The following is a 27,143-nucleotide window of genomic DNA, read 5'->3' as shown; positions in this document are numbered from 1 at the left end:
TTTGACCCGGTGACCTAGTTTTTGACCCGACATGACCCAGATTCAAAATTGCCCTAAAGATCATCAAGTTTAACATTCTGACTAAGTTTCATGAAGATATAGTCATAAATGTGGCCTCTAGAGTGTTAACAAGCTTTTCCTTTGATATGACCTAGTGACCTAGTTTTTGACCCCACCTAACCCAGATTTGAACTTGAGCTATAGATCATCAAGATTTGACCAAGTTTCATTAAGGTATGGTCATAAATGTGGCCTCTAGTGTCAACTAGCTTTTCATTTGATTTGGCTTGGTGACCTAGTTTTTTATCCTACATGACCCAGATTCAAACTGGACCTTAAGATCATCAATATTAACAATCTGACCAAGTTTCATGAAGATACAGTCATAAATGCGGCTTCAACAGTGTTAACAAGCTTTTCCTTTGATTTGACCTGGTGACCTAGTTTTTGACCCCAGATGACCCAATATCGAACTCGTCCAAGATTTTATTGAGGGTAACATCCTGACCAAGTTTCATTAAGATTGGGCCAAAATTGTGACCTCTAGAGTGTTAACAAGCTTTTCCTTTGATTTGACCTGATGACCTAGTTTTTGACCCCAGATGACTTAATATCGAACTCATCCAAGATTTTATTGAGGGTAACATTCTGACCAAGTTTCATTAAGATTGGGTCAAAAATGTGACCTCTAGAGTGTTAACAAGCTTTTCCTTTGATTTGACCTGATGACCTAGTTTTTGATCCCAGATGACCCAATATCGAACTCGTCCAAGATTTTATTGAGGGTAACATTCTGACCAAGTTTCATTAAGATTGGGTCAAAAATGTGACCTCTAGAGTGTTAACAGTCAAATTGTTGACGACGGACGGACGGACGGACGGACGACGGACGACGACGGACGCCGGACACAGGGTGATCACTAAAGCTCACCTTTGAGCACTTCGTGCTCAGGTGAGCTAAAAATGCAATAATTGCAGACTTTTTTTTTTAAAAACCCTATCTTTGCTACATTTTTAATAAATCATACTGGACGCAGATTTCTGCTTTCAGAATCTTTGCATAAAAAATGAGCTCGTAAAACACAAAATGCCCCATTTGATGCCATTTAGTAATTGCACAAGGAACAGAAATTATTTGGTCACTGTACACCAAAGCTCTATTGTTCTGGGTCAATGTGACCTTGACCTTTGTTCTACTGACCTCAAAATTAATAGGGTCATCTGCTGGTCATGATCAGCCTCCCAATTAAGTTTAATGATATTCGCCCAAGCGCTCTCAAGTTATCGTCAGGAAACAATTTAACTGTTCCGGGTTAATGTGACCTTCGGCCTACTGACCTCAAAATCAGTAGGGGTAATCTGCTGTCATGACCAACCAACCTATCAACTATGATCCTAGGCCCAAAAGTTCTTGAGTTATCATTCGGAAACCATTTAACTGTTCTGGGTCTCTGTGACCTTGACCTTTGACCTACTGACCTCAAAATCAATAGGGATCATTTACTGGTCACAGTCAACCTCCCTATCAAGTGGTCCTAGGTCCAAGCGTTCTCAAGTTATGGTCCAGAAAATGTTTAATCGTTCCGGGTCACTGTGACCTTGACCTTCAACCTAATGATCTCAAAATCAATAGGGGTCATCCGCTGGTTATGACCAACCTCCCTATCAACTTTCATGATCCTAAGCATTTTTGAGTTATCATCCGGAAACCGTTTAACTGTTCTGGGTCTTTGTGACCTAGACCTTTGACCTACTGGCTTAAAATCAATAGGGGTCATGGCTGGTCATGATCAACCTCCCTATTAACTTTCATGATCCTAGGCCAATCATTTTTGAGTTATCATCTGGAAACCGTTTAACTGTTCGGGGTCACTGTGACCTTGACCTTTGACCTACTGACCTCAAAATCAATAGGGTTTATCTGCTGGTTAAGACCAACCATACTATTAACTTTCATGATCCTAGGCCCAAGCGTTCTTGAGTTATCATCCGGAAACGGACTGGTCTACATACAGACCGACCAACATCTGCAAAACAATATACCTCTCCTTCTTCGAAGGGGGGCATAATAAGAAAGGGATGGATTTTAAAGAAATTGTTGATGGGTTGGTGAAAATTTGTTCCTAAACTGATAAAGTTTAACTGTGCATGTGTGATAATCAGTAATTAATGGGTAAGGATTTGGTACCATAAACATAAAAACCATTAGGCTTTATGTAAGTACATTCCAAACTCCTTTTTCTTCAAACAAAACTTTGATATTTTGATATCAAAGTTTTGTTGGAAGAAAAAGAAGTTTTGGAAAATACCAGTATAACAAAAAAAAGTTAGGGTTAGGGTTGAAATTGGCCCCACCCTAGCGCAAACTTAGTTTTACATAGAGTTGTATAGGGTAAACCTTTACAAATCTTATTGTCTTGAACAAAAATGCACAGAGCTAAGATATTTGGCATGTAGCATCGTCTAGTGGGCCTCTACCAGCATTGTTCAAATCATGACCTGTCTATGCACAATGAAATGTTGATTCTTCAGGTGTATCGGTTGAAATATCACTCAATAAGCACTGGCTATCAGGCCTTTCAGGGCTTTGATTAGTATCAATGCTCTAAGTACTAGAAGATGGGAAAGAGAAACTAACAATTGGAATCAAAGTTAATTCAGCTTTACAGTTAGCACCTATCTATCCATCCCTGGTCTCCAACCATTCTGTCAAATGATACTGGTCCAGACAACTGACATTCGAAATTCATGAGAAACTGATAACTTTCATAAAGTGAATCGACTTCCCTTGCTCTGTAAAAAAGGCTGGCAGAGCCGAGTATCAAAACCGATATGCTTTCAACTCCATTGAAGCGGATATACAACACCTGGACTGTTCACTATGAAAAGGTATTGAGGCAAATTTGCAGATTGTTTCGTTGCATTCACTCTCCGACAATTGAAACCTTACATATCCTTTTAACCACGTGCCTTCTGCATTATTCATTATGTTTTCGGTCATGCCACAATGTGACCTGCACATTCACTGTATTTGTTAATGGTAAGCATGCATCGTGCCTTTCCGGATTTAGCGATGTGTTGAATGGTAATTGTGCATTTTGACATTCAATAGAAATAACACGTTTTCAGAAGCCGTGGTTACGCATATATACCATGATAACCCGACACTAAACATATCCCCTAATAGTATCTCAGGACTAGTTATTTACCAAGTAAGTGAATCCATATATTCTACCCAGGGTTTCCGTTGCAATTCGCCAATGGCAAAAAATCTTTTTTGCCGTAAATGTATTTTTTTAAATGTGTATTTCTTTGTATAAAGCACTCTTTATCGAGCCTAAAAATCAATATTACCTGCTGCCGTTTCCGTTCATAATACACAATACACAGCATGTCAACAACTGAGTGATTAGCGATTCGACATCCATTCCACAATGCTGCCACGTGTCTCTCGATCTTTGACTTTTATTTAAACATGTGATAAACCAATGACAGCTTTGGATGTAGAACGTGTGACGTATTTTATCGGCAAAATTATTTAGCTCCGACTTTACATGTCATCGTTGATTGAAGTAATTACTGATATTGTCAAAGAAATGAAAATCATGTTTCACGGACTGACGTAAAAGGCAATGAAAGGTGTTAATTGACTAGATGCCCACGGGCAACATGTCGTGCCCGCCAGCTGTCAAAAGGACTGGGAGTTGCACAAGACACTCCCTGTCTCATTGAGGCAAACATTTATGCCAAATAAAAAAAAGAGATTTCAAAAAGTTACAATATAAGTTACTTAAAGAAACAACAAAGGGACGTAAATCTTAAAGAAAAAAAAAAAAAAAAAAAATTCTTAGTCCACACAAAAATCCTCACCAGCAGAGATAGGTCAAAATTCACCTGAAAATTGGATGTAACATGCATGTTGTACTACAGAAAAGTGGTCTTCATTTTTCCCTATGACCAGTAATAAAAAAGTTACGAATATAAGCTATTTGTAGTAACAACAAAGGGAAGTAATTCTAATATCTTGCGCATGACACTCCGTCTCATGATGATGAACAACTGTGCCAAGTTACATCAAAATCCCTCTATGCATCAAAAAGAAATGCTCCAGACAAAGTCATTCTTATATCTGACTTTTGACCTCTAAGTGTGACCTTGACCTTAGACCTAGGGACCTGGTTCTTGCGCATGACACTCTGCCTCATGGTGGTGAACATTTGTGCCAAGCGACATCTCCATGCATGAAGAAGAAATGCTCCGGACAAAGATGTCATAGAAAATGTTAAAAAAATAGTCTTTGGTTCTTAAAATTATTTGATATTTTGATCGATACAGCACCATACACTGTATAATAACGGTATTTGAGTTACATCTTGAATCAGTACACAACCATAGTCCCAACACTTAGGGACGAAAAATACGCTGAGAAAATACATGTCCAAAAAATTAGGGACAAGAAAAATAATAATTTTTCCAGATTTTAGGGGTGTCCCAAGATTTAGGGTGTCCCAAGTCTTAGGGAAAATACTGTAATTTGAACAATCTTGGTAGAGAGTGTCATAAGGACCATTTGTGTGAAATTATTTCAAAATCGGACCATTGGTTTAGGAGGAGATGTCGTTTGAAGTTTTTTCTATTTTTAGCTCTGGCAGCCCCTATGTGCAACCAAGCGGAACCGTTTGAACACCTTTGGTAGAGGACCACCAAAGGAACATCATGGCAAAGTTTCATCAAAATCCTGCATTGGTTTTGGAGGAGATGTCGTTTAAACACAAATGTTGATGCTGGACGACTTGACGGATGGATGGACACACGCATGCACGACAGACGCCGGACACAGCATGATCAGGCCAGAGTTCTTTGATTTTTCGTTACTCAGACCCGCCGACCCTATTTTCCGTCATTTTTGAAAAAAATAAAAATTGAAATTTCAAAAATTTCAAAATTATTTTCGGGCGACGATCGATGTTTTGCTGCATTCTGACGACGAAGACAACGTCGATATTCGTCAGCGCATTATCCGTCAGTGTCATATAGGCGCAATTTCCGCTTAAATGGAAGCGTCTCCCGTACGTAAACAAAAACTTGAGTGAAATTTAAGATTGTCTTTGAACGATTTATGCGCGATGGAAAAGCGGAATATTTGGTTTGTGATCTAGTATATAGACAATAAAACAATGAAAAACAAGTTCTGTAAAGGTTACGGTCAGTAACGGTGTCTCAAAATGTTAGAAAAACATAGATTTACCCGATGTAAATAACAACGGCAATACTGAATGTGAATTTGACATGCCTTTGGCAGTTATATATTACATGAGGATGAGGTATAGGAGCAACAAAGTGCTGCCAAACAAAGGAGTCATCCGTTTCAGATTTTGGGTTGTTTTTTTTTTTACCAGGAGGGGGCCCAGGCCTGTGATTTGGAGCAAAAACAGCTTGGTGTTTGGGCAAAGGGGAATAAAAAACCTGATGTAAAGTCAGTTTTTGGGGAAAACTGCATAATTTAAAAGATATTTTCTGAGGGAAGGACCCTATTATGAAGGGGGATAAGCTTATGAAGACATATAGACATATATATATATATTACAAGTTGCCTGATTGGAGGTATTTATCTATATTCCATTGCATACAAATCCTTTTCAGGGACCTATCTAGCTACTTATGCTTTCAGTCATTTTCTGGCCATCGAATATAAAATAAAGAGTGGCCTGACTTTGAATCACTTGCCCCTAACCTCTGTGGGATCGAGCCCCACTCAGGTCATCATGTGAAAAAGATATCCAGCTGGCTGACGGAAGGTAGGCCATTCTACCCATATGCCAATTCTTGCCTGAGATGATGCCCGGAGGAGTACCTGGGGTCTTCCTGCACCATTTAAGTCTGGAAAGTCACCATATGACCTATAAAATTGTGTCAGTGTGACTTATAACACAACAAATAAATATCAAAATGTATTAAATAAAGATCTTGGTCAGAAAAGTTTATGAATTAAAAATAAAAGTATGCACATGCTAAAAATGAAACCTGCCGATCAGACCATTGAAAATTGCTATTCAATCATCAATTTAATACTCACCGGAGATGTTATGACCAAGGGCAAATAGTACCCATGCCCAAAAAGTGATTTTGTTAAAGTTTTTGAAATCATCAATTTTATGTTCAAGATAATAAAAAAGTTAAACACAGAATGGTAATTTTCTTTGTATTACATGTTAAATGCGTATTAAACACATTTGAAGTGATCACTTATCGTCTGTTGTTTTAGTAAATTTTACTGCCTTAAATTTTTGTTTTTATTTTTTTCCCTCCTCCTGTCAACATTTTTCTGCCCAAAATCCGAGTAACAAAAAATAAAAAAACTCTGGCCTCCCAATAGCTCACCATGAGCACTTTGTGCTCAGGTGAGCTAAAAATAGTGAAATAAAGAAGAGAAAGAAAAAATGTCTTGTTCTCTTAGGGATCGAACTCCTGACCTCTCAAGCGGACACGCTAACCTTTAGGTTACAGTGGAACTATGTTGTCATATCATACAAACATATGTATATATAATAAATTTCAGTTATGGCAGTGTGACGAAGATCGTTTCACATTGAAAATATTGTATTACAGTTTTTTTCTATGTAGAAAACAGGGCTCCGGAAATTTGCCGGTTTGTCGGTTTTGGACTGATTTTTGACTTTTCAGACCGATTCCTGGAGTGAAAAAATAAAAAAAAATCGGTCCCGTAAAAATGAAAAAAAAGTATAAATTTCGGTCTGAAATCTCAATACACGATGACCTGCCAAGCAGGAAACACCTCAGATAATCAATAAACGTGTCAAACGGTCTGATTGTCACCTTGATAATCAGTCCGTAATTAGCGTGTGACGCAATCATTGCTCGTGCGGCACATCCTTTAATGTTTGCAGACAGTTGACTGCAATGTGGTAAACATTTTTGACTGGTTTCCAAATGTTTCTGACTGGATCCAAATGGTTTCGACGGGGATCCACTTCTTTTATATAGAATCCGACGGATGTCTTTTTTTCTCAAAAGTCTATGTTTGATCACGGGTAAAAAAGACAAATGGTCACTGCATTTAATGAGACATCACACCGGAAACCGATATAAATAATTTTTATAATTACTTGATTTCTAAAAATTACATGATTCATTTGTTGGGACTCCAGTTGAAACAAGTACAGAAAATCGTCTTTGCAAAAACCCGACTGTACATTAAAAAAAGAAAAGAAAGAAAAAAATGGACTGGCAAACACGAATGATAAAGAAAACCGGAGTGGCGGTGTTTATCAAATCGGTCTTTTAAACAAGAGCTGTCCGTAAGACAGCCAAGCTCGACTATTCGAAATACTGTCACAGAAGCAGGAAATTATTACCCAAAATGTTAAATATCAAAAGAGTTTTAAGTTCGAAACGGGACATAATTTGACCAAAATGCATATCAGAGTTATGGGACTTGATGCTATCAACTAGTTTAATAACCCTGAAGAAACATGTTAAGTTTCAATTCCATATCTGCATTAGTTTTGGAAATAGTAACTTGCATGTAAAACTTTAACCAGAATTTTCTAAGTCCAAAAGGGGGCATAATTTGCTCAAAATACATGTTAAGAGTTATGGAACTTGACCCAGTGAGGTTGGTAACTGACCTAGAAAAAGAATAAATAAGTTTCAAAGCTATATGCCTTTTGGTAATAGCTGTATGTACTTGCACGCAAAACTTTAACCAGGATTTTCTAAGTCCAAAAGGGGGCATAATTTGCCCAAAATACATGTCAGAGTTATGGGACTTGATTCTATCAACTAGTTTTAAAACCCCGAAGACACATGTGAAGTTTCAATTTAATATCTGCATTAGTTTTGGAGATAGTAACTTGCATGTAAAACTTTAACCAGGATTTTCTAAGTCCAAAAGGAGGCATAATTTGCTCAAAATACATGTCAGAGTTATGGGACTTGACCCAGTGAGGTAGGTAATTGATCTAGAAAAAGAAAAAATAAGTTTCAAATCAATATGCCTTTTAGTAATAGCTCTATGTACTTGCATGCAAAACTTTAACCAGAATTTTCTAAGTCCGAAAGGGTGCATAATTTGGCCAAAATACATGTCAGAGTTATGGGACTTGACCCAGTGAGGTAGATAATTGATCTAGAAAAAGAAAAAATAAGTTTCAAATCTATATGCCTTTTAGTAATAGCTGTATGTACTTGCACGCAAAACTTTAACCAAAATTTTCTAAGTACAAAAGGGGGCATAATTTGGCCAAAATGAAGGTCAGAGTTATGGGACTTGGTGCTATCAACTAGTTTTATAACCCCGAAGACACATGTGAAGTTTCAATTCAATATCTGCATTAGTTTTGGAGATAGTAACTTGCATGTAAAACTTTAACCAGAATTTTCTAAGTCCAAAAGGGGGCATAATTTGCTCAAAATACATGTTAGAGTTATGGAACTTGACCCAGTGAAGTTGGTAATTGACCTAGAAAAAGAATAAATAAGTTTCAAAGCTATATGCCTTTAAATGATAGCTGTATGTACTTGCATGCAAAAACTTAACCAAGGTGTGACGCCGACGCCGACGCCAGGGTGAGTAGAATAGCTAGACTATTCTTCGAATAGTCGAGCTAAAAATGTTTCAAAATGAAATTTTGTTTATATTAGAAGAGAATTTTATAGAATGTAGCTGCTTGTTGAAGTACAACGCCAGCTTAATGAAATATCTGTGGCCAAAGCGCGTGACCTTATGGTACTATATATGCAGGAAGTTCGATCTCAGCCTTCACATAACGTACACATTCGGTCTGCGGCAGAGTATTCTTAAAATAATGAGTATGTTTGACAGAGAATATGTGTCGGGAAAATCGCTCTGACGCATTGTATTTTATAAAAGTCCGTCAAAGAATGAGGAAACATCATAAATAAGGTACCGAAGTCACGTGCGTTGGCTTTTAGACTAGTTAGGTACACAGTGTCAATTGCCTCGGCAATTTTATCCTGCAAGTATTTTCTCGGGAAAAAAATCGAAATTTAAACAAAGTAACGATCACACATAACACTGAATAACTGTCTTCATTGTATGGTAACTCGCGGTGACCGGTAAATCATTTTTAATGCATGACATGTTTATTTCCTTACTCTATCACGTTTTACAAATATGTTATATATTGGTAACGCGGTGGGTGGGGTAGCGCCGATGTCATGATTTACGTTTCAGACCGATAGAGTTCTAAAATTTCCGGAGCCCTAGTAGAAAATATATAAGGCGCTAATTTCTTATTATCAAATGCTCATTTTCATTGTTATTCAATGTCCAAAGCAATAAGCGAGACACTTCTATCATCCGTAAACAGTAAGCGTCTACTGACTGTTAATTACTATGGCAAAGTCTACTGGAAAAAACCCGAACAACACCGATTCCAAATCAAAGCGCTGACAGCACAGAAACGCTGAAACCCGCATTTGATGTGCAATAAACCACTCCCATGTAACAGTTCAAGTCACTTATATGAAACAGTATAAGTCAAAAGACTTATACAGACCAGAAATTGTTATGGATGTATGTGTAACAACTCAGCCTAAAAAGTAACTTATGGGTGAATAGCGTGCTTGCTTTTTATTACACCATTACGCTTTAATGTAGGAAATATTACTCCATTCTACGTTTTACAAGTAGATCAATGAAATATGTATTTCTTAATTCTGAAGGTTATTGTTTTCAGCAAACATAACTGTATTTCCCTTTCAAGTACAACATAACTTTTAGCTCAACTGGTCACATTCATTGACTATTAAAATACTTAACTGGGTAGGTGTTGCGTATTAAGATATTCGCGATTGTTTTCCGGAAGATTACGGACACTGACGAAAATAAAATTAATTTTCAAAATAACAAGAGATCACAGAGTCATCTTGGCGCCCACCAATGAGCCATTTTTGAATGTTTCAAATTTCAAGACTAGCTCAAGGTCAAAATCAAGGTCAAAGTTCATTTCGGTACACAAAACTGTGCATGTGGTCCAAATTTGAAAGCTGTAGCTTGAGACGTGTGAAAGTAGGTCACTAGATCAATTTCAAGGTTAAAGTTCATTTCGGTACACAAAACTATGCATGTGCTTCAAATTTGAAGGCTGTAGCTTGAGAAATGTGAAAATAGGTACTAAGTAAAAAACAAGGTCACATTTCAATTCAGAACACAAAACTATGCATGTGGTCCAAATTTGAAGCCTGCAGCTTAAGAAATGTGAAAGTAGGTCACTAGGTCAAGATCAAGATCAAAGTTCATTTCAGTACACAAAATTATGCAGGTGGTCCAAATTTGAAGCCTGTACTTTACTAAGTAAAAAACAAGGTCACATTTCAATTCAGAACACAAAACTATGCATGTGGTCCAAATTTGAAGCCTGCAGCTTAAGAAATGTGAAAGTAGGTCACTAGGTCAATGTCAAGGTCAAAGTTTACTTCAGTACACAAACCTATGCATGTGGTCCAAAATTGAAGGTTGTAGCTACACTAACAGAAATGTGAAAGTAGGTCACTAGGTCAAGATCAAGGTCAACTCATGTCAAGGTTCATCTAGCCACTCAAAACTACACATGTGGTCCAAATTTGAATGTTGTAGGTTATGGACAAGAAGATTTTTAAAGTTTTTCCCTATATAAGTCTATATAAACCATGTGACCCCCGGGGCGGGCCCATATTTGACCCTAGGGGGATAATTTGAAAAAAACCTGGTAAAGAACCACTAGATGATGCTACATTAAAGATATCAAAGCCCTAGGCATTGTGGTTTGGACAAGAAGATTTTCAAAGTTTTTCCCTATATAATTAAGTCTACGTAAACCATGTGACCCCCAGGTCGGGCCATATTTGACCCTAGGGGAATAATTTAAATAATCTTAGTAAAGGACCACTAGATGATGTCACATACAAAATATCAAAGCCCTAGGCCCTGTGGTTTTGGACAAGAAGATTTTCAAAGTTTTTCCCTATATAAGTCTATCAAAACCATGTGACCCCCGGGGTGGGGCCATATTTGACCCTAGGGAAATAATTTGAACAATCTTGGTAGAGGACCACTAGATGATGCTTAGTAACATACCAAATATCAAAGCCCTAGGCCCTGTGGTTTTGGACAAGAAGATTTTAAAAGTTTTTCCCTATATAAATTATGTAAATTATAAAAATAAACAAAGGGCCATAACTCACTCAAATATTGTTGAACCAGTCTGATTTTCAGGGGGACACAACAAGGGTACAAATACATCTTTCTGACAAAGTTTGGTCAAAATCCCCCCTGTAGTTTCTGAGGAGATGCGATAATGAGAAATTGTTAACGGACGGAAGGACGACGGACCACGGACGCATAGTAATTTGAATAGCCCACCATCTGATGATGGTGGGCTAAAAACAATAGTTTATTGCTGTCTATAAACAATATCTAAAACAGTATACAAACCTGATTTTTTCTTACTCTTATTGATAAATTGTTGCCTGAAAATTATCTATGCCAGCTATATAGCAAATAATCGCATATTGGTAAAATATCATGTGAAACCACCTATGTGCTACACTACTTGTTGCTTTCCAATATACCTGCGGACTGCAGGTAATAACATTCAAACCATTTGAATCCATGTTACATTATATACTAGAAATTCTGCTCTGACTAAAACCATCTTTTGAAAGTGTCTTGAAACACACTGACGAGCTGGGTAAGGCTATATCGGCTTAATTAAAATTTACTATAATGATACCAATAAGAAATACAGTGTCTGTTTCATTAAAAATACAACTATTCTCAAAGAGAATATAGATATTCAAATTTAACAGTTAAATGCACTGGCCTCCAGATCGATCAACAACAAAAATAAAAAAGATTTTTAGATATCTGAAAATAAATGTTATATTTCTTAAGAATGTTTTGAAGTTTAATTACTGACAGACTATACGTTGTAGTTGTTTTTACTACTTTTTACGATGAAAATCAAAAAGCGTTTGTAACGCTTTACTCACAGTAAACTTATCTACAGTATATTATGCCTCCATAGCTCTAATTAGTATCCGGTTCAGTTCCCGATGCCGTCATTTTTTTTCCAGATTTGGCATTTTTAAAATAGTTTAGAAAGAGAGGGTACTGAAATTGCCGATGACGATGAGGGGGACCAGTACATTGATTACTAAACCAACACAGCGACTACGGGCATTACTGAAGACGATATCCGCCGATTTTTCGACAGCGACGACGATGCAAGCGACTTCGAAGGGACACCAAATGTCCTTTTCAGGACAAACCCAGGCCCTTCTGGGGTCCATAAATACTTTAGAAAGAATTTGTCTCTCAGATATTGTCACTGTAGTCTGTAACCGATTATGCAGCAACTGCGATTTCCACGAGAAATTGTGTTTATGCATGCCGCATGATTTCGAGTTTGTAAACAACGTTTTCTGACTGATTTTCAGTGCGTATTATATTCCAATGTAAGCATTTTTTCCAAGATTTTGATACTAGATCGGGTGTGTGTAATATACACGCTAGCGTAATATATTCAAGTTTTTACGGTAGTTACACTGCTTGTTGGTGACAGGATACAGGATATACGCTGTCTCAAAAATCCATATCAGGCTCGAGCGTCAGGATACGGGATATACGCTGTCGAGGAAATCCATATTCGCTCTCGCCTGATATGGATTTTCGAGACAGCGTATATCCCGTATCCTGTCACCAACAAGCTGTGTAACGATTTTATCTTGCAGACTATCCTTTACTTACATGCTAAAATCGACACATTTTGTAAATTAACAAAGGTCAAAGCTACTTACAGTGCTGACTGGAATCCTGGGGTCACACATTAAACTGGAATCCACCTAAAAACCGGAATACACTTTCTATAACCGGAATACACCTGTATTTTTTAATTCAACGTATTTTTGAAGGGTTTTTTGACAGAATTCAATCATATATAACATAAATAATTAACTTACGAAAATAAAATAAAATACATTTGCGCAAAAACGATTTTATACGAGACTGAATTTTGGCAAGCGCAGGGGCAATTTCCATAACCGAAATACACCTGTATATTTTTAATTAAAGGTATTTGTGAAGGGTTTTTGACAGAATTCAATCCATTTGTTTTGTATAACATAAATAATTAACTTACAAAAGGAAAATAAAATACGTTCCCGCAAAACGGTTTTATACGAGATTGAAATCTCGCGAGTGCATGGGAAATTTCCATAACCGAAATACACACGTATTTCTATTTCTTCGATAAAATGGTCTTTTTATAGGGGTTTATGACAAAATTTATATATATGTAACTGTTACATGAATAATTAATTTACAAAAGGAAATTAAAATATATTAGTGCCTAACCTTTTATTCGTGAATGAATTTCCATGACTTAAACTTCTCTAATATACACCCCAATATTTCTTTAATAAATCGTATTTTTGTGGTAAGGGTTTATGACAGAATTCATAAATAACATAAATAACAAGCAAATACGATGAATTGGTATCCCCCACCGATAGGGTTTGTGGTGAGGAATGGCAAAAAATATATCCGGCAAAAAGTTAGTTAAGGATGTTACGAAGAAGCAAATAATTTCAAAAGTCAAAATCAATTTAACAGAAAATGAATGTTGTTTTGTTTTTTTTTTGGTGGGGGCAGCGGGGGTGACCGGGTGAGGGTACGAAACATCACAGTTATGTTGATAATAAATACTGATGAAAAATTAAAAATGAAAAAAAAAAAAAAAAAAAAAAGTAAATAAAATAAAACAAGAGGGTCATGATGACCCTGGATCGCTCACCTGAGTAATATGAGCTACATGTTTCAAATCTCAAACTGATGATTTTTAGAATTTTTTTTGAAGATTTTCCAATGTACAATCAAGTAACCCCTGGGGTGGGGCAAATTTTAACCCTGGGGTCATGATTTGAATAAAGTTTGTAGAAGTCTACTAGGCAATGTAACATATCAAATATCTAAGATCTAGGCCTTCTGGTTTATTTTTAGCAAATTTATGAGGACTTCCCTATGTACAATCAAGTAACCCCTGGACCTGGGTCAATTTGACCCTGGGGGGGGGGGGGGGGGGGGGGGGTCAAGATTTGAACAAATTTTGTAGCGGGCCACTAGGCAATGCTACATGTCAAATATCTAAGCTCTACGGCCTTCTGGTTTATTTTTAGAAAATTTTTAAGATTTTTCTATGTACAATCAAGTAACCCTATGGGGCAGGGTCAATTTGACCACGGGGGTCATGATTTGAATAAATGTTGTACAGGTTCATTAGGCAATGCTACAGGTGAAATATCTAAGCTCTAGGCCTTCTGGTTTATTTTTAGAAATTTTTTGAAGATTTTCCTATGTAAAATCAAGTGACCCCTAGGGCGGGGCCAATTTTACCCCAGGGGTCATGATTTGAACAAAGTTTGTAGAAGTTTACTAGGCAATGTTACATATCAAATATCTAAGATCAAGGCCTTCTGGTTTATTTTTAGCAAATTTATGAAGATTTCCCTATGTACAATCAAGTAACCCCTGGACCTGGGTCAGTTTGACCCTGGGGGGGTCAAGATCTGAAATTTTTTTTTGTAGAGGTACACTAGGCAATGCTACATGTCAAATATCTAAGCTCTAGGCCTTCTGGTTTATTTTTAGAAAATTTTGAAGATTTTTCTATGTACAATCAAGTAATCCCATGGGGGCGGGGTCAATTTGACCCGGGGGGTCATGATTTGAAATTTTTTTGTAGAGGTCCACTAGGCAATGCTATATGTCAAATCTCTAGGCCTTCTGGTTTATTTTTAGAAAAATTTTGAAGATTTTCCTATGTAAAATCAAGTGACCCCTGGGGCAGGGTCAATTTGGACCCCGGGGGTCATAATTTGAACAAATTTTGTAGAGGTCGATTAGGCAATGCTACATGTCAAATAACTAAGCTGTAGGCCTTCTGGTTTATTTTTTAAATTTTTTTGAAGATTTTCCTTTAGAAATCTATGTAAAATCAAGTGACCCCTGGGGCGGGGTCAATTTTGACCCCGGGAACATGATTTGAACAACTTTAGTAGAGGTCCACTAGGCAATGCTACATGTCAAATATCTAAGCTCTAGGGCTTCTGGTTTTTGAGAAGAAGATTTTTTAAATTTTTCCTATGTACAACCAAGTAATCCCATAGGGCGGGGTCACGATTTGAAATTTTTTTGTAGAGGTCCACTAGGCAATGCTTCATGTCAAATATCTAAGCTCTAGGCCTTCTGGTTTATTTTTTAAATTTTTTTGAAGATTTTCCTATAGAAATCTATGTAAAATCAAGTAACCCTGGGGCGGGGTCATGATTTGAACAACTTTAGTATAGTTCCACTAGGCAATGCTACATGTCAAATATCTTAGCTCTAGGGCTTCTGGTTTTTGAGAAGAAGTTTTTTTAAGATTTTCCTATGTAAAATCAAGTGACCCCTGGGGTGGGGTCAATTTTGACCCCAGGGTCATAATTTGAACAAACTTGGTAGAGGTCCACTAGGCAATGCTTCACACCAAATATCTAAGCTCTAGGCTTCTGGTTTTTGAGAAGAAGATTTTTAAAGTTTTTCCTTTCGGTGGCCATGGCAACCAGAGTTCTGCATGGAATTCAATTCTTGTAGAGCTTCACCCAAAGAACATTCCTATGAAGTTTGGATGAAATTGGCCTAGCGGTTTATGAGGAGATGTCGTTTAAAGTAAAAGTTTATGGACGCCGGACAGTGACTGATCAGAATAGCTCACCCTGAGCCTTTGGCTCTGGTGAGCTAAAAATGGCAGGTGTGGGGGGGATGCATGATTGGGGTGGTGGGCATTAGTCAGCTGGGTGGAGGATTGAGGTGGGGGAACAGTACAACTTTGCAAGTTGATAAATATTCATGGAAGGTTTGAACAAAGGAATGTTTTTTTTTTTTGGTGGAGGGGGGGGGGGGGGGGGTAGGGGGAGTGGGTGTGACCAAGGCAAGGTGGTGGCCAGGTGTGGGTACACAACTTCATATGTTTATAATAAATGTTCATGGAAAAAAATGAAAGAAGTTTAATGAAATTCTACCAACTGGTTTGTTTGATATGTACAAATCTGTAGATTTTTAAACAATTATAGGGCAATTACTCTAAGGAGAACTGACCAATCAAAAAAAAATGACGGGCATCATCGCTGTATGTTGGCTCATGTTTATTTCAAGTTTCATGAAATTCTAACTGCTAGTTACTGAGAAATGGCTGCGGACGGACATTTTTGGGCATTTTTCTTAAATAAAAGGCAATTAAACTCTTAAGGGAAATTGACCAATCCAAAAAACAAGAGGGCCAAGATGGCCCTAGGTCGCTCACCTAAGAAACACTCCATAACAGTGTAAAACATGTTTGACCTAGTGATTTCATGGAAACAAATATTCTGACCAATTTTCATTAAGATTGGACCAAAAAATTGGTCTCTTGCGATAAAACAAGCATTTTCTTAGATATGACCTAGTTTTTGACCCTAGATGACCCATGTTCAAACTCGACCTAGATTTTATCAAGGCAATCATTCTGACCAAAATTCATGAAGATCAACTGAAAAATACAGCCTCTATCACATACAGAAGTTTTTTCTTTGATTTGACCAAGTGACCTAGTTTTTGACCTCAGATGACTCATATTCAAATTCGACCTAGATTTCATTAAGGCAATCAACCTGACCAAATTTCATAAATATCAACTGAAAAAAAACAGTCTCTATCGCATACACAAGATTTTTCTTTAATTTGACCTAGTGACCTAGTTTTTGACCTCAGATAACCCATATTCAAAACCGACCTAGTTTTCATCAAGGCAAACACTCTGACCAAATTTCATGAAGATCAATTGAAAAATACATCCTCTATTGCATACACAATGTTTTTCTTCGATTTGACCTAGTGACCTAGTTTTTGACCCCAGATGACCCATTTTCGAAATCAGCCTAGATTTTATCAAGGTAATCATTCTGGCTAAATTTCATGAAGATCAGTTGAAAATACAGCCTCTATTGCATACACAAGGTTTTTCTTTGATTTGACCTAGTGACCTAGTTTTTGACCCAGATGACCCATTTTCGAACTTGGTCTAAATTTCATCAAGGCAATCATTCTGACCAAAATTCATGAAGATCAATTGAAAAATACAGCCTCTATCGCATACACAAGGTTTTTACGTGATATGACCTAGTGACCTAGTTTTTGACCCCAGATGACCCATTTTCGAACTCGGCCTAGATTTCATCAAGGTAATCATTCTGACCAAAATTCATGAAGATCAATTGAAAAATACCGCCTCTATCGCATACACAAGGTTTTTCTTTGATTTGACCTAGTGACCTAGTTTTTGACCCGAGATGACCCATTTTCGAACTCGGCCTAGATTTCATCAAGGCAATCATTCTGACCAAAATTCATGAAGATCAATTGAAAAATACAGCCTCTATCGCATACACAAGGTTTTTCTTTGATTTGACCTAGTGACCTAGTTTTTGACCCGAGATGACCCATTTTCGAACTCGGCCTAGATTTCATCAAGGTTATCATTCTGACCAATATTCATGAAGAAGAATTGAAAAATACAGCCTCTATCGCATACACAAGGTTTTTCTTTGATTTGACCTAGTGACCTAGTTTTTGACCCGACATGACCATTTTCGAACTCGGCTTAGATTTCATCAAGGTTATCACTCTGACCAATATTTATGAAGATTAATTGAAAAATACCACCTCTATCGCATACACAAGGTTTTTCTTTGATTTGACCTAGTGACCTAGTTTTTGACCCGAGATGACCCATTTTCGAACTCGGCCTAGATTTCATCAAAGTTATCATTCTGACCAATATTCATGAAGATTAAATGAAAAATACAGCCTCTATCGCATACACAAGGTTTTTCTTTGATTTGACCTAGTGACCTAGTTTTTGACCCGAGATGACCCATTTTCGAACTCGGCCTAGATTTCATCAAGGTTATCATTCTGACCAATATTCATGAAGATTAATTGAAAAATACAGCCTCTATCGCATACACAAGCTAAATGTTGACAGACGACGGACGACGGACGCCGGACATCGAGCGATCAGAAAAACTCACCTGAGCATTGCTCAGGTGAGCTAAAAACTTGACAGGCATCATCACAGTATGTTGGTTCATGTTGATTTCAAGTTTCATGAAATTCTACCTGCTAGTTACTGAGAAATGGCTGCGGATTGACAACGCCATTTCAATACCCCCTCCCGATTTCATGGACGGGGAATAATTAATTTACGAAAGGAAATTAAAATACGTTTGCGCAACAAAGTTTGCAGCAGACAATCAACGATCAAACAGAATTAACGCAGTGTTATCTCTTATGAATTTTCAGAATTTTTTTTTGTATAACCGCTTCATTTGTTAATTTATACAAGTAGGATGAGAGGCAAATACTGATTATTAATAATGTAAATGTAAGGGTAATAGTTGGTCATATATTTTCCATTATACAACTATGACTGACTACAGAAAGATCTAAATAAATATACAAATGAACTGAAAGAATTAATTTTAACAGTTAATCAGGCCAGAGTTTTTTTATTTTTCGTTTTACGGGAGCGCCGGTCCTAAATATTGCAAAAGTGGAATAAAATTAAAATTCATTTTCCCGAATTTTATTTTAATTTTTCCGCCGGTCGGTTGTTTACAGTCTCAAAGAAAATAAAATTAGTGTATTTTCACCTGGATGTAATTTCACAGGAAGGATCGTGCAAAATATCGTGTTTTGCCGTACATTTATCGGCATTAACAGGGTGTAAAATTCCACTCGCCTGCTCGCATTGGCGAGTTAAGTCTGAGTAGGACGAGTGGACCTCGCTGTGTACTCGACCGATCAGGCGAGTGTTTTTTTTACGTCCTTACTTTACCACAATTCAGAAATTACATCTACAAAACGTCAACAAACTTTGAGATGGTTCAGTCGCTACCTGGATTGACTGGAATTTACCCGCTAATCGTAAAGATATCAAAACGTCATGCCGGTAATTTTCCATTCCATAAGCACGTGTGACCTATCGTAACATCTAATTTACATCGACACGTACACAAAAACCGTGCGTAGTGCATTCATTTTTTAATATTTTCGCTTCAAGTTTTCAACACCCTTTGAGAAATAATTCTTTTTGAATTCTATAATGATTTTAATAAGATATCGACAGAAATGTTGACAAAATTCTATAAAAGCGGTCGAATTTCAGATAATCATTTGTAAAAATTCAAACAGCGCGATCTTAGTTACTTATTTCTTTCTAAAAGTAAATAAATGATGAATACTATGGGCTTAAAATTCAGACTTTTGACCAGAAAGTACAAACAAGAGGGCCAAGATGGCCCTAGGTCGCTCACCTAAGAAACACACCATAAGACACCATAACAGTGTTGTAAACATGTTTGACCTAGTGATTTCATGGAAATAAATATTCTGACCAATTATCATTAAAACTGGAGCAAAAATCTTGAGTATAAATAAGTATTTTCTTTGATTCGACCTGTGACCTAATTTTTGACCCCAGAGCACGAGACCCATATTCGAACTTGACCTAGATTTCATCAAGACTATCATTCTGACCAAATTTCATGAAGATCAATTGAAAAATACAGCCTCTATCGCATACACAAGGTTTTTCTTTGATTTGACCTAGTGACCTACTTTTTGACCCAAGATGATCCATTTTCAAACTCGGCCTAGATTTCATTAAGGTTATCATTTTGGACTTAATTTCAGGAAGATCAATTGAAAAATACAGCCTCTATCGCATATACAAGCTTTTCCTTTGATTTGACCTAGTGACCTACTTTTTGAACCCAGAGGACCCAGCCTCAATCGCATACACAAGGTTTTTCTTTGATTTGACCTAGTGACCTAGTTTTTAACCCCAGATAACCCGTTTTCGTATTAAGCCTAGATGTCATCAAGGTTATCATTCTGACCAAAATTCATGAAGATTAATGGAAAAATACAGCCTCTATCGCATACACAATGTTTTTCTTTGATTTGACCTAGTGACCTAGTTTTTGACCCCAGATGACCCATTTTCAAACTCGGTCTAGATTTCATCAGGATAATCATTCTGACCAAAATTCATGAAGATTAACTGAAAAATACAGCCTCTATCGCATACACAAGGTTTTTCTTTGATTTGACCTAGTGACCTAGTTTTTGACCCCAGATGACCCATTTTCAAACTCAGCCTAAATTTTATCAAGGTAATCATTCTGACCAAAATTCATGAAGATTAATTGAAAAATACAGCCTCTATTGTATACACAAGGTTTTTCTTTGATTTGACCTAGTGACCTAGTTTTTGACCCCAGATGACCCATTTTCAAACTCGGTCTAGATTTCATCAGGATAATCATTCTGACCAAAATTCATGAAGATTAATTGAAAAATACAGCCTCTATCGCATACACAAGGTTTTTCTTTGATTTGACCTAGTGACCTAGTTTTTGACCCCAGATAACCCACTTTCAAACTCGACCTAGATTTCATCAAGGTTATCATTCTGACCAATTTTCATGAAGATCAGTTGAAAAATACAGCCTCTATCGCATACACAAGCTAAATGTTGACAGACAGACGACAGACAGACGACAGACAGACGACAGACGACGGACGCCGGACATTGAGTGATCAGAAAAACTCACCTGAGCATTGCTCAGGTGAGCTAAAAACAGAATAAAAAAATCTTAAATAATGAAGAAGCGGCTGCGATTACAATACATGGAGTAAGACGATTTTTGGCAAACAGATTTATGTTAGTGCGGCAGAATAGGTTACGTGACCTCGTGAACGTAAGTAGAAATGCGATTTTAAAATAAAGCAATGTGATGTCACTGCGGTTTTTAATAAGTTTTAAATGAATCTTTGTACATGTATTTTTTGACCAACAATTTAAAAGTTTTTCTTGTCAAACATTAATATAAATTCCTTGAGGGCAAATAGGTCACAGAGGTAGGATATCCACTATAGTAACTATCGTTTGAGACATTTACCTTTTATACGGGATATAGCACATTCGCTTTTGATAACAAATTAAAGAAGAAATTTTTTATTGGTTTCTATTTCTCAGCAATTTTAAGAACCGATGCGGTACGATCAGACAGTGATATGTCACATGGCGCGAAAACATGACGTAATGCCATGACAATCTCGAGCAAAAATACCGTTTTGATCTCCGCTTCAGATGTCAAGATACTGACACACTTCTTTTAGCTCTTAGAGGGGGTGTAAATTGATCATGAAAACAAGGTCAACATTACTTAGTTTATCACTGAATAATTACCGATAATCTTTAACGTTTTTTTTCTCTCTTTCTACACGGGTGGATGGACGATGATTGTGTCCAAATTTTTTTAGACACTTTTCAAACTATATATTTTTCGGGAAATAATACTATTGTACATAATACTCCTTTCATAAAAGTGACAGTATTAGAAGTATTAAATTGTCTAAGGATTGTCTTACTCACATTTTGTTTTCAATAGATTCAACTTACAAGTTTGCCATAGAAAGGTAATAGCTACAATATCAAAGGTGCTTTGACATTAAATTTTATTCAAAACATAAGTTGTTTGCAGAACAAATAAATGTTTGTCACAGCAGATCTTTTTTTACATTTTTATTTCAATGGTGACCCCTCACACTTTACACAGGCTTGGGACTGTCTGGCATAAAGCAGCTGGTAGTGTTGGCAAAATCTCAGACAGATGGTCCATTTCTTTTGTAACTTCAATAGAATTCATAAGTGTATAAAGAATAATAAAGAATACTTTTTATTGGAGACAATATTTTGACAAAAAGTGATGCAACTTCAGTACTTGAACTTAGTGTAGTATAAAAAGGTGCAAATTACAGAAGCAACTTCAGTACTTGAACTAAGTGTATTATAAAAAGGTGCAAATTACAGAGTTAAATGAGGTAAATTTTCAGATTACTTTTTGCTAGATTATCTTTTGTTTTTCATCACTGAAAAAAAAAATCTTGCCCTCTGCACTGTGACTGTTATTCAAAGTTATTAAATACTTTATTTTGCTGATAAATCCAGTATATTATGAGCTGGCATAAACTGTAAAGTTAGCTCGTTAAAGATGATATTGGTGAAAGATACAATAAGTAAATATTATGTATAAAAAGCCGAGGTTACACAGCAGAAGATGCAAGCAAACCAAACCACCAAAACTACTATACTACTAAGCCACTTTATACCAGACGTGTTTAGTCTCTACTTACTGTTACTGAAATTTACTGTGGCTGTTGTAACAGATAAAATAATTTTTGTCTTCCACTTAAATTAAGTAAAACAAGCTTTTTGAATTTTAAAGACTTGCCAGTGTGAGTTACAGTGCCTGAAGCAGTTTATTCACCAGCATGCATAAAACTTTTATTCAATGTTCATCCTGTATAAATGGCTTTTATAGTCTTAAAACATAACAATACATCACAATATTAAATACTGCACACAAACACAAGTAAACAAAACTTGAAACGAAAGTTAATAAAAATATAAAAAATCTTAAAAAATTCTATTTTATTTTTATTTTTTTCCGAGATGCTCACTTTCAAGCTTTTTATTTTAATTTTTATTCCCTCCTCCCCCTGCTCATTTTTCAAAAATCTCCCGTAAAACGAAAGATAAAAAAACTCTGGCCTCAGTAATTATTTTTGAATCAATCAACTCTATGTTCAACAAGTGTTCGTAGAACATGAAATGCCCCCCTTGATGTATTCAGTAATTGCACAAGGAACAGAAATTATTTGCTCACTGTAAACAAAGATTCTACTGTTCTGGTTCAATGTGACCTTGACCTTTGACCTCAAAATCAAGAAGGGTCATCTGCTGGTCATGGTCAACATCCCTATCAAGTTTTGTGATCCTAGGCCCAAGCGTTCTCAAGTTATCGTCCGGAAAGAGTTTTAACTGTTCCAGGTCAATGTGACCTTGACCTTTGATCTACTTATCTAAAAATCTATAGGGGTCATCTGCTGGTCATGACCAATCTGCCTATCAAGTTTCGTGATCCTACGCCCAAGCGTTCTCAAGTAATCGTCTGGAAACGGTTAAACTGTTCCGGGTCACTATAACTTTGACCTTTGTCCTAATGACTTCAAAATCAGTATGTTTCATCTGCTTGTTATGACCAACCTCCCTATCAATTTTCCTGATCCTAGGCCCATGCGTTCTTGAGTTATCGTCCGGAAACCGTTTTATTGTTCCTAGTCACTGTGACCTTGACCTTTGACCTACTGATCTCAAAATCAATAGGGGTCATGTGATGACCAACCTCCCTATCAACTTTCATGATCCTAGGCCCAAGCATTCTTGAGTTATCATCCGGAAACAGTTTAGGCCCAAGCATTCTTGAGTTATCATCCGGAAACAGTTTAACTGTTTCGGGTCACTGTGACCTTGATCTTTGACCTACTGACCTCAAAATCAATAGGGGTCATCTGCTGGTCATGAACAACCTCCCTATTAACTTTCATGACCCTAGACCAAAGCGTTCTTGAGTTACCATCCGGAAACCATTTAACTGTTCCGGGTCACTGTGACCTTGACCTTTGACCTACTGATCTCAAAATCAATAGGGGTCATCTGCTGGTGATGATCAACCTCCCTATCAAAATTCATAATCCTAGGCCTAAGCGTTCTTGAGTTATCATTTCGAAACCGTTTAACTGTTCAGGGTCACTGTGACCTTGACCTTTAACATACTGATCCCAAAATCAATAGGGGTCATCTGCTTGTGATGACTTACCTCCCTATCAACTTTCATGACCCTAGACCCAAGCATGCTTGAGTTATCATCCGGAAACGGATTGGTCTACATACCGACCGACCCACTGACATCTGCAAAACAATATACCCCTCCTTCTTTGAAGGGGGGCATAAAAACAGAATCGTACGTCCTTTTGAGGGGTAATCATATTTAACACATTAATAACAAGAGGGTCATTGACCCTAAAGCGCTCACCTGTGTACAAGGCTTCAAGTGTGTTTGTATAAGTACAGAGTTAGGTTTCTTCTTTGTTAGCCTATATTATATACATGTCACACACACTTTGAACCTAGGGCAATAATTTGAACAATTATGGTAGACTTTACAATACTGATATCACATGCCAAATATCAAGGCTCTAGCTATTATTGATTCAGAGAAGTGACCACGCCCCCTGGCAGCCATTTTTTTTGACGAACTGAAATAATTTGAACAATTTTGGTAGAGGGTCACACAAGAACCATTTGTGTAACACTATTCTAAAATCATGCTTGCAGTTTCATACAAGAAGATTTTTAAAGTTTTCACTAAATACATATAGGGAAAAGAGACCACGTCCTCTGGCGGCCATATTTTTTAACGAATCAAAATAATTTGAACAATAATGGTAGAGGGTCACACAAGGACCACTTATGTAAAATTATTCTAAAATCGGGCTAGCAGTTTCAAACAAGAAGATGTTTAAAGTTTCCACTATATACATATAGGGAAAAGTGTCCATGCCCTCTGGTGGCCATGTTTTTTGACAAATCAAAATAATCTGAACAGTCTTGGTAGAGGATCACACAAGGACCATTTGTGTAAAATTATTCTAAAATCGGGAATGCAGTTTCATACAAGAAGATTTTTAAAGTTTCCACTATATACATATAGGGAAAAGTGACCACGCCCTCCAGCGGCCATGTTTTTTGACGAATCAGTATAATTTGAATAATCTTGGTAGAGGGTGACATAAGGACCATTTGTGTGAAATTATTTCAAAATCGGACCGTCAGTTTAGGAGATGTCGTTTGAAGCTTTTTTCGTTTTTTTAGTTCTGGCCCCTATGTGCAACCAAGTGGAACCGTTTGAACAACTTTGGTAGAGGATCGACCAAGGAACATCATGGCCAAGTTTCATCAAAATCCATTCATTGGTTTGGAAGGAGATGTTGTTTAAACACAAATGTTGACGACGGATGGACAACTTGACGCACGCACGACGGATGCCGAACACAGTGTGATCACAATACCTCACCATGAGCACTTTGTGCTCAGGTGAGCTAAAAATTGTCAAATGATTGGATTGCACAAGCTGACACGTGTTATCAATGTTTACCTCTAATCAGAGTGATTGTATTTTGTTGATTGCATTATGTATGGTGGTGACACCTGATACCAATGTACTAACAAATAAACAAGCTTCCTTTCTGTTGTACACGGGTAAAATAATATATCTGTTCTGTTCTGCATGTTTTAGCTTTTTTAGATAATAAAATAAACAAATTTTATTTAAATATCAACACGATAATAAAATAAACAAATTTTATTAAACCTTTAGCATGCTAGATAAATTGTCGTCTGCTGGAAATGTCCTTTGCTTAAATTGTAAAGTTCATTCAATTTGCTCCAAAATTGGAAGAAATATTGTCAGAATAGCAAACAGCTTGGAACCTGATCAGACGCCGATTTAATCGGCATCTGATCTGGTTCCAAGCTGTTTGCAAAGGCTGTTAAATTCACCTGCAGCAGGCTAAGGGTTAAATATCAACACTAACTATGCATGGTTATAGTTCAATAAAAAATATACTGACTTACAAATCATACATTTTGTGTAATATGCATATCTTTTGAACTTCGGTATAGTGTTAATTAATATATTTCGGAAAAATACTTGCGGCATTCAATATTTCGTCAACTATGCGTGGTTATATTTCAATAAAAATAACATTTCACGTAATTATACAGCTACATCATTTGCTCGTGCATAGTCGCATAATTATATTATTATTAAAATTATATTTCAAATCTGGTAGCAAATATGTCACAACATTAAGTCTTTCGAGTAATATGCGTATCATTTGCAAGTCGGTATATTCTTATTAAAATGTTTTGTTTGTTTTGTTTTCAGTAAAGGTTAATGTGTAATTTGAAAACGGGCACGTGAATTTCAATTCCTTTATTTTTAAATCTGTCAAGTTCATATATTTTATTCTGTGCTCCACATTTTGACTTTACAATAACAGAACATAAAGAATCTTCAATTTGGGGGTGTTAATACTCATTCTGGGTAATTTAATCTATACCAAAGACACGCGGTTTCCTGTGACAAACTGCAGTCAGCAATTCAAAGACTGCTGTGTGAGACAGAGTTGTCAACACTTCTTGATAATAAGGTAGCAACAAGAGCTCGTCGAATATGAAATGCCCCCCTTGATGCATTCAGTAATTGCACAAGGAACAGAAATTATATGCTTACTGTAAACAAAAGTTCTACCGTTCTGGTTCAATCTGACCTTGACCTTTAACCTATTAACCTAACAAGAGATCACAGAGTGATCTTGGCGCCCACCACTGAGCCATTTTTTAATGTTCCAAATTTAAAGACTAGCTCAAGGTCAAAATCAAGGTCAAATTTCATATCGGTACAACACACTGTGCATGTGGTCCAAATTTGAAAGCTGTGGCTTGAGAAATGTGAAAGTAGGTCACTAGATCAATTTCAAGGTCAAAGTTAATTTCGGTAGACAAAACTATGCATGTGCTTCAAAGGGCTTGGTTCACTTACAGGTTAAAATGGCACAATATCAAATGTTGAAATATTATTATAATGAATGATCAACAACTCAGAATGCAAAATCTCAAATTTTAATTCATTTGAAATTGTGCTGTTGCCATGGCAACCGATTGATTTTCTTTATGGAAACATGAAAATCTCTTATAACAATTACATCAGAATGTATAATTAACATTCAGATATGCTAAGATATAACCCTAAGCAACGCCTATAATTTGAGGCAAAAAAAAATATGGTTGCCATGGAAACGGAGATAAAAATGAGAATATTTGCTATGTCTGTTTTTTATGGAATAAAAACAATTTAGGTCATTCTTTTAGAAAAATAAGATATGTAATTTGTTTGTGAAGATCATTATTCATAAATAATACAATATATTTCTGTTGCTATGGTTACAATGGAGTTGCAGTATATGCTTCAATGAGACAACAATGACATTTTTGCTAAGTTATTGTAGAACACTTTCAGCATTTACCATTACAGTCATGTAAAAATAAAAAAATGCACCATTGAAAAGTGTT

General features: G+C 36.6%; 1 protein-coding gene across 5 annotated transcripts in view; it reads right to left on the bottom strand.

Annotated features, from left to right (window-relative positions):
* LOC123537788 (neuronal acetylcholine receptor subunit beta-3-like) overlaps positions 1–27,143 on the bottom strand; it is a 154,154-nt gene that overhangs the window by 51,341 nt on the left and 75,670 nt on the right. The window contains exon 1 of one of the 5 annotated variants that reach the window (XM_045321592.2): positions 12,823–12,898. The exons of the other annotated variants lie outside the window; for them this stretch is intronic. Coding sequence (XP_045177527.1) covers positions 12,823–12,852 — 30 coding nt within the window. The 5' untranslated portion in view covers positions 12,853–12,898. Of the gene's footprint in view, positions 1–12,822; positions 12,899–27,143 lie in introns of those variants that run through there. 5 annotated transcript variants of the gene reach the window in all.

The sequence above is a fragment of the Mercenaria mercenaria genome, chromosome 18 (genome assembly GCF_021730395.1).
Source record: "Mercenaria mercenaria strain notata chromosome 18, MADL_Memer_1, whole genome shotgun sequence".
Classification (NCBI taxonomy): domain Eukaryota; kingdom Metazoa; phylum Mollusca; class Bivalvia; order Venerida; family Veneridae; genus Mercenaria; species Mercenaria mercenaria.
This window is presented reverse-complemented; position numbering and strand designations above follow the sequence as displayed.